The sequence below is a fragment of the Castor canadensis genome, chromosome 6, assembly GCF_047511655.1.
Source record: "Castor canadensis chromosome 6, mCasCan1.hap1v2, whole genome shotgun sequence".
NCBI lineage: Eukaryota > Metazoa > Chordata > Mammalia > Rodentia > Castoridae > Castor > Castor canadensis.
This window is the reverse complement of record NC_133391.1, coordinates 31,134,467-31,143,363: the sequence shown is the minus strand read 5'-3', so window position 1 is coordinate 31,143,363 and position 8,897 is coordinate 31,134,467. Positions and strand designations below refer to the sequence as shown.

The 8,897-nt window shown below is 50.1% G+C and overlaps 1 protein-coding gene across 1 annotated transcript; it reads right to left on the bottom strand.

The window, feature by feature from the left end:
• Positions 1 to 4,405: 4,405 nt before the first annotated feature.
• LOC141424272 (uncharacterized) lies at positions 4,406 to 7,971 on the bottom strand. The gene is given in 4 exon segments (XM_074077833.1): positions 4,406 to 5,430; positions 5,433 to 6,276; positions 6,649 to 7,669; positions 7,754 to 7,971. Coding segments are annotated over 4 exon segments (3,108 nt in total).
• Positions 7,972 to 8,897: the final 926 nt, after the last annotated feature.

Genomic DNA, 8,897 nt, shown 5'->3' with positions numbered 1-8,897 from the left:
CTTTGAAATGTTAACAAAATGCAAAGATCCTTGGATGGGTAGAGAATAATCATGTCTAGCAAATGGAAATTCTGAAGCACACCTATTGTCTCTGTGTTTTAGGTGGGCCAGGATGTCTCCATCTTTGTTTTTTTATCTGTTGTTTGTTCGTTTCAAGAATTTTTTCCATTATTGTTGTGCTGTGTGGGAGTACATTTTGGCATTTACAAAGGCTCTTACAATGTATTAACCATATCATACTTGAATTCACCCCTCCACTGTTCTGCTTTATTCCTCCTCCCCCATTCATGGAATAGTTACAATGTTATGGCAGGGTAGTCAGAGGAGAAACAAAGCGACACTCAGAGGAGTGGAGAACTCAGGTTTTTTTATTTTTACGCTAGTGGGCCCAGACGTGTACCAGTGTCTGAGCCTGAACAAAGGATTCACAAGATATTTAAAAGGTAGTGTAGGGCATCAGGTTACAAAGATGTGCTCAGGTCATGGTGTCCTAACCAGTGAGTTAGATTGTTTAGGTTAATTGGGCTGGTAGTGAGCTAGGGACCTAGTGTTGTTTAGATAAGAACAGCAAGGGAGACCTGCTTTGGGAAGTTTATTTACAAGTGGAGACAAAGAAGGGCAGGAATGGGTGCTTATCTCTGCTTGTGCCTCTTATCTCGGTCCTGAGCTTTTGCAGGGTTCTAATGGGCAATTCCTCACAGCTCTGTCTGAGGTTACAGCTTTTAATTGACAGTTTACCATGTTTTACAACCCTGTTCCAGGGCTATCTTCCTCTTCATTCCCCCCTTTTGATGCTTTTTCCACTTTTGGATAAGCATCAACACTAGACTTTAGAAATTCCATAGGATTCTTGTTGTCCCAAAGGCCTATATTGTGTCACTAAGAGCTGCAACTTTATCGCCTCCATCCGGGAGCTAATAAAGCGAGTTATGGAGTTAAGAATGCAGGGACCAAATATCAGTGCCAATAGAAGCATAAAGATAGGGCCAGATAATGGAACAAGCCACGATGCCCAGTTCCAGATATTGCTCCATCTGTTCCAGGAATTTACTAATTCCTGCCTTCTATGTACGACTCGGTCCTGCAATTGCTGGGCCATATCTCTGGCTATTCCCGACTGATTTACATAAAAGCAACATTTTTTGTTTAAGAAAAGGCAAAGCCCTCCCTTTTCAGCAGTGAGTAAGTCCAACCCTCTCCGGTTTTGGAGGACCACTGATGCTGGGGAGTCCAGTTGGTCCTGCATAGTTGTTATGGACTTTGCCACTTGCTCTATGTCACTTGTTAGCTCTGTGGATAACTGATTATAGTATGCGGCTAATGAAGCAATTCCTCCTATGCCTGTTCCTATCCCAGCTGTTATCCCCAGTCCAATCAATAAGGGTATAAATTGGATAGCTCTCTTTGACCGTGAGTGAGCTATTAAAGGCACAGGGAGGGTCTGATTTTTGGGCACTATGTTTATTTGGGGGGTGAGGAATGCCAGTGTACAAATGCCCTTCCAGTTAGCTGGCAGGCACTGATAAGCAAGGGTCCCACAGACAAAAAAGATTCCTGGGCTGCTGCACCATAGCCGATCAACTGTACATCCATTGGCAGTAGCTGTACAATTTTGAACTTGAGCGCATTGGTCAGCAGTCAGTTCCCCAACCGAATAGTATCCTTTTGAATTGTAGATACAACTGGGGGCTTTCTGGAATAGATGTATATTTCTTATTCTGGGTTTTGTACTGGTAGAGTTGAGAGGAGCTTCATGCTCTCTCTGCTTGAGGAGGCTTACTGGGGTTGCTACATATTGGGGAGGACCTGAGGACATGCAGAGCCAGCAATCACCTGCCAATGGTGGGTTTGTAAAATTAAGGAGGCGGTGGGTTGCATTTAGCAGGTTGTACAGTTGAGGTTCCAGGTTAAGTTCCCCTGTCCCAGGGGGGAGCCTTAACGGGGACCGTGGAGGTGGCAGATCAATGTCTTCTATAGGCTCGTATCCACCTAGGTAATCACCTGTGGGTGGTCCTTCCAGCTTTGTGACTCTCCCCTTAGTAAAATGATGTGGAGGAGGGGTGGAAGGGTAAGGTGCCCAGATATAATGGGGTTTGTTCCCTCCACCGGTCATTTCATCGTTCCATGCCTTTAGGGGGTCCCTGTTTTTCTTCCAGCAAACTGTCTGTCCTATAGTGCCCTTGTTCTTGCACGATCCAGTCAGACCCATCAGCTTTTCTTTATAGTAAATCGTCCCTCCCCTGGTGCATTCAGAGATTGATATGCTGCACACAGGAGACAGATACTGATAAAAGGTGAAGGCATACCTCAGTTTTTCCTGGAAGGAGAGCGGCCTTATGCAGGCTGAGCAGTCATCCTGGCCTCCCATTTGGACAACCTCAAAATGTAGCAGAGTTAGAAGACAATAGCACACCAAAGACCTCATGCTCAAGGTTAGAATCTAGGCTACAGGCAACACCAGACAGCAGTTAGGCTCCCAACTATGAAGAGATAACAGAAAGCTAATAGTAACCTCTGGCCTAAGTTCCAATCCTGGGGAGCAGTGACAGCCAGTCCTAGAGCAAACAGTATAGCAACAACACTAATCAGCAGGATAGGGTATGGGTGACAGAAAAGGGGATGCATCTGTGTCCTGGTGGGCAAATCCTCAGGCTTCCACCATGCGTTGACCAACCAGCTTCCGGGGTGTGGTTGGAGCAGGGCTGGAGGTCTCTCAGGCAGTGGTGCTCCACTGCGACATCCTCTGGAGCCTTAATCTGAGGGGGTTAGTTGAATCTTGGACTGCCTGCCAGTTGTTGGGGTCCACAGGAGTGGCAGCCTTCTTTGTCCGGGAGTGATGAATCCAAGAAGTGAAACTTGTAACCTTAACAGCTGTAGGAGTTGCTAATATGACTAGGTGGGGACCCGTCCAACTAGGTTGGAGCAGTTCCTTTTTCCAATCCTTTACCCATACCATGTCTCCCGGTTGGTGGGGATGGGCCCAGTTACCCATAGGGATTGGGGCACTTTCTAAAACTTCCCAGGAAATGTGATGCAGGGTTGTTCCTAAGGCCTGGAGATGTTGAGACATGTCCAGACTCCCAATTTGCCTGAGGTCCCCCCTGAGCCTGTTTATTATGGGAGGGGGTCTGCCATAGAGAACCTCAAAGGGTGAGTATCCAGAGGGTCTAGGGGTATGTACAGCGTGCCCTGAGCAGGGCTAAAGGTAGCAGGTCTACCCAGGGAGATTGTGTCTCTTGGCAGAGTTTGGCTAAGGTAATCTTAAGGGTTCGATTCATGCGCTCTACTTTCCCTGAACTCTGGGGCCTGTATGCTGTATGGAGTTTCCACTTTATTTTTAAAATCTTGGCCAGCTCTGAACTATTTCTGCCATGAAGGCTGGCCCATTATCTGACCCAATAGAAAGGGGAAGTCCGTATCTGGGGATAACTTCTCTTAAGAGAGCCTTTACTACCTCTCGTGCCTTCTCTGTGTGTGTGGGGTAAGCTTCAACCCATCCTGAGTAGGTGCAAACAAGGACCAGGAGGTACCGGTACCCTCGACAGGGCTTGACCTCTGTAAAGTCCACTTCTAAATCCTCAAAAGGCATGGTGCCTGTATTTTGTATTCCAGGGCTTGGCTTAGGCCCTTGACTCACATTGTTTCATGCACACGTGATGCATCTAGCACTCACTTGGGCGCACAGGGTGGGGAGCTTGGGAATGAAGTAGTATTTGTCCAATAGATTTTCCAGGGCCGTTTTCCCCAAGTGTGTTAGCTCATGCTGTTGTTTTACCAGAGCGACTGCTACAGCACTGGGAACAAAGAGTCTCTGGTCAGGCAACTTCCACCAGCCCCCTTCCTCTTTCATTCCCTTTTCATCCTTTGCCCATTGTTCTTCCTCCTTGGTGTAGTTTGGGGAGGGAGGCAGTTCCGGAGCCAGCAGAAGCTTGGCGGTCTGCTTTGGCACTTTGGGGGAGCTCAGTTCTTCTGCTGCCCTTTTTGCTGCCTGATCCACCAGGCGGTTTCCTCTACTAATACAGTCCATGCCCCTTTGGTGGCCTCTACAGTGCATGACAGCCACTCGAGACAGTTCCCAGACTGCTTCTAGCAGTTGGAGAATTTCTTCTTTGTTTTTAATTTCCTTTCCCCCTGCTGTCAGCAATCCTCTCTCTTTGTATATTGCTCCATGCACGTGCAAGGTGGCAAAGGCATACTTAGAGTCTGTATAGATGTTTACCCGTTTTCCCTTTGCGTATCGTAATGCCTGAACCAATGCCCAAAGTCCTGCTCGTTGTGCAGACCAGCTTTGCGGTAGGGCTTCAGCCTGTATAACGTTGTCAGCAGTGGTGACTGTGAGTCCGGCCTTTCTTCATCCATTCTGGATGAAACTGCTTCCATCTGTGAAAAGTTCGAGCTCCGGATCTCAGAGGGGAAGATCCACCAGATCTGGCCTGCTAGAATACACTTCATCCATCACTTCTTTGCATTCGTGATCTGGGAGCCCTTCTTCTGTTGGCAGGAAAGTGGCAGGATTTAATGTTCGTACAGTCTCTAGTCTGACTCGTGGATTTTCACATAGTAATCCTTGGTAGTGGGCCATTCTGGAGCTGGTTAGCCATTTGTGGCCCTGTCCATTCATTAGAGCTATGACCGCATGAGGAACTTTGACATTAATGTCCTGTCCAAGAGTGAGCTTGTCAGCCTCCCTGATTAAGGTTACTGTGGCCACCAGGGCCCGGAGGCATGGGGGCCACCCAGAGGCCACTGGGTCCAAGCGTTTTGACAGGTAAGCCACTGGACGTTGCCAGGGCCCCACCATTTGGATGAGAACCCCCAAAGCTGTGTGGTTTTTCTCACAGATGAAGAGATTGAAAGATCGTTTTACGTCTGGCAGCCCTAATGCAGGGGCGCTGGTCAACAGCCTTTTTATTTCCTGGAAAGCCTTTTCTTGTTCGAATCCCCAGTTTAGAGGGTCTTTTCCTGAGCCTGCTGCGGCCTCATAAAGTGGCTTGGGCAGGTCTGAATATCCAGGTATCCACATGCGACAGAATCCTGCCGCTCCCAAGAATTCTCGGACCTCCTTCTTGGTCTTTGGCTGAGGGATGGAGCAGACAACCCGCTTCCTCTCCAGACCCAGGGCACGCTGTCCCTCTGAGATGATGAATCCGAGGTATCGGACCTCTCGTTGGCAAATTTGGGCCTTTTTCCAGGAGACTTTGTAGCCTGCCTCGGAGAGTCTGGCTAGCAGAGCCTTCGTCCCTTCCCAGCACCTCTCCCAGTCATGGCTTGCTAGGAGCAGATCGTCCACGTACTGAAGCAAAGTGCAACTTGGATTTTCTTCCGGGAACGTTGACAAATCTGCTGCTAGGGCTTCCCCAAACAGGGTAGGGGAGTTCTTGAAGCCTTGGGGAATTCTAGTCCAAGTCATTTGTGTTTTCCTTCCAGTAGGGGGTCTTCCCATTCAAAAGCAAACAAAGGCTGACTAACTGGTGCCAAGCGAAGACAGAAAAAAGCATCCTTTAGGTCCAAGCAAGTGAACCAGCTGGCTTGTGGTGATAGGAGACTCAGGAGAGTGTAGGGATTAGGGGCTACTGAGTGCAGCATGATAACAGCATTGTTGACTGCCCGCAGGTCCTGGACAGGCCGGTAATCTCCTCCCCCTGCCTTCTTGACAGGCAACAGCGGGGTGTTCCATGGCGATTGGCAGTTGATTAATATTCCTGCATCCTTCAGCCGCTGTAGGTGGGTCTGAATTCCTAGGCGTGCTTCCCGTGGTATCGGATACTGCCTCTGTCTGACAGGGAGAGCCCCAGGCTTGAGTTCTACCATTACAGGTACATGATAGCGAGCCAGGCCGGGGGCCCCGTTCTCAGCCCAGACATCAGGAAACTCCTCCAGCAGGCAGATGGGCTTCACCAGGTCCCCCTTTTCCTGGTGGTAGAGTTGCCATTCGTCTCCCGTGGGCATGGTCACTGCCATGATGAGGGTGTTTGGTCCCCTCATGGTGAGGTTTGCAGGCCCTCCCTGGTTGAAGGTGATTTGGGCTCCGAGCTTTGTTAGTAAGTCCCTTCCCAGCAGAGGAATTGGGCATTCTGGCAAATATAGGAACTCATGAGTCACCCCATGCCCTCCGAGTTGGCACGTCCAGGGTCAGCAGAACTGCCGGGCAGTCTGAGTGCCAGTGGCTCCAATTATTGTTGCTCTGTGCTGGGTGAGTGGGGTTACTGGCTTAGTGACCACGGAATGCTCTGCGCCTGAGTCCACCATGAAGATTAGTGGTTGGCCCCCCACTTTCATTTAGACCGTGGGCTCTCGGGGGCCTAGTAGTAGGGAGCCCAGTCTTTCCTAGTCTGATCCAATTCCTGCTAGGCCAATGAGATCTTGGGCCTCCGGTTCAGGCTGCCATCCTGTCTTCTTTCCCGGAGCAATCCTGTTAGGCTCCAATGTTGTCCTCTTGCGACAGGGACATTCATTTTTCCAGTGACCAGTCTCCTTGCAGTAGGCACATTGGTCTCGCCGGAGTGGGGTTCTCCCATTGGATCTCCCCTTCCGTGGTGGAGCTGACTGCTGAGTTGGGTCTGGCTTCCCCAGTGCTGCAGCCAACAAGGACACCTTGGCTTTCATTCTTTTATCAGCTTCCCGTTTTTCTTCATTTTCTCGGTTTACAAAGACTTTGTTCGCCACTTCTAACAGCTGGGTGGCATTCATCCCAGCAAAACCTTCAAGTTTTTGAAGTTTTCTGCGAATGTCAGCATATGATTGAGTCACAAATGCCGTATTGACCATTCGTTGGTTTTCTGCTGCTTCTGGGTGAAAGGGAGTATATATTCAGAAGGCCTCACAGAGTCTCTCATAAAAATCAGTTGGGGTTTCCTCTGGCTTCTGGATAACTGCTGCAATTTTGGACATGTTTGTAGGTCTCTTAGCTCCAGCCCTAAGCCTGTGTAAGAGGGCAGCACGATATTGAGTAAGGTCACCTCGTCCTTGTGCTGTATTGAAGTCCCAAGTGGGTCGAGCATCAGGGACTGCCTCTCTTGCCCATGCTTCTGCATCTAGGGTTCCTGCTGGGGCTTGCCCTTGGAGCCAGTGGCGGGCCTCTGTCAGAATTCACCGCCGTTCTTCTGTATTGAAAAATGTTAGGAGGATCTGCCGGCAGTCATCCCAAGTGGGTTGATGGGTCTGGAATATGGATTCTAGGAGACCAACCATATCCTGAGGTTTTTCTGAATATGACGGTGTATGATTCCTCCAATTTAGGAGGTCAGTCGAACTGAAGGGCTGGTAATAAAGGATTGAGCATCCAGGCTGGACCGTGCCATTAGCATCAACCTGCTGGGGTCCTTGCATCTCACGGAGAGGCATCTGCAAGGCCCTGGCTTGAGGGGCTGGTGCCTGAGACGAGCGAAGACAGCGGCTCAGGGGCTGTGGACTCAGACTCCAAGCTGGGGACAGTTGTGGGACATCATTGGGACTAGGAGGCTGTTGGCGGGGCAGAGAAGGGCTCACTGAGGGTGGCAGGCTGTCTGGAAAAGGTGGCACTGGCTGCTCTGATGGTGGGGGTGCTCTGGGAACATATGGTGGGGGCACTGGCAGCTCATCTTCTGGATCCTCTTGCAGAACAGGTTTGGTCACACTCTGGTTTTTAGGCTTTATTACCTGGGCCACGAAAACTCTGCTCTGTCCCTTTCTATTAGCACAGAATCAGATCCAGGAGGGCATGGTTTGAGCCACCAGGAGCCAGGAGTCAATATATGGAAACTGGTCGGGGTACCCAGGGTTTCCTATTACAATCTGATAAATGGCTCTGACCATAGGCAAATCTAGAGTGCCTTCAGGGGGCCAGTTGACCCCAAAAGTGGGCCATTCTGACTCGCACAGTGTATGCAGCCTTCCAGGAGACATTTTAATCCCATAATCCCCTGCAAATCCCTTCTTAAAATGTTTAAGCATACACTCCAGGACTGTAGGTTTTGAAGAACCTCCACCCATGGCAATTAAAGTATGTCCTATTTCCACCCTATGTATTCCCCCCTGTGTCGGTGGCGCAAAGACAAACAAGGGTGGGTGCCCCTTCAGGGGAAGAGGCCAATCAGATGTCTGTCTGGCCGTGTCCCGAAGGAACTTCGGTGCCTCTTAGCATTAATGGCGGGGTCAGCCTTGTGACTCTGGATTGGGGGATGCTCCCGACACCGCCCTGAGCCGTATGAGGTTCACCATGGTACCACAGAACAGACCCACTCAGACCCCATAGCTTTTCAGCCGTGGGGCCACAAACTCGAGCCTGAAGTGAGGACGAATCAGGCCACTCACTCACTCACACATTCACTCTGAAGTTATTACAGTTTTCCTTCCACCGTTCTTGGAGGATTCCCTGACCTGTGGAACTCCTCTCGGAGGTTCCTGGGAGTGGATCAAGCTCCCCTTCCGTCCAGTGGGACGGGACCTGACTTAGGACTGATTTCCCAGGGTTGATGCTTACTGAGTCTGGACGAGGCTGCCAGATGAGTTGGTCCACTTCTCTTTGGAGTCCAAGCTGGGCCAAGACTGCTCAGAGAGATGGAGTGCCACTGGGCCGAAGGAGGACCCGGAATACCATCGGGTGGCACACCACCTCGTTCAGTCCTGTGTCCCTCCTTACTCCAACGCAGCCCAGCTGCCAGCTGGTGGCACAAGGGGCCAGTCGTTTGGAATCTCGCTGGGGCCTCCAAGATGTTATGGCAGGGTAGTCAGAGGAAAAACCAAGCGACACTCAGAGGAGTGGAGAACTCAGGTTTTTTTATTTTTACGCTAGTGGGCCCAGACATGTACCAGTGTCTGAGCGCTGAACAAAGGATTCACAAGATATTTAAAAGGTAGTGTAGGGCATCAGGTTACAAAGATGTGCTCAGGTCATGGTGTCCTAACTAGTGAGTTAG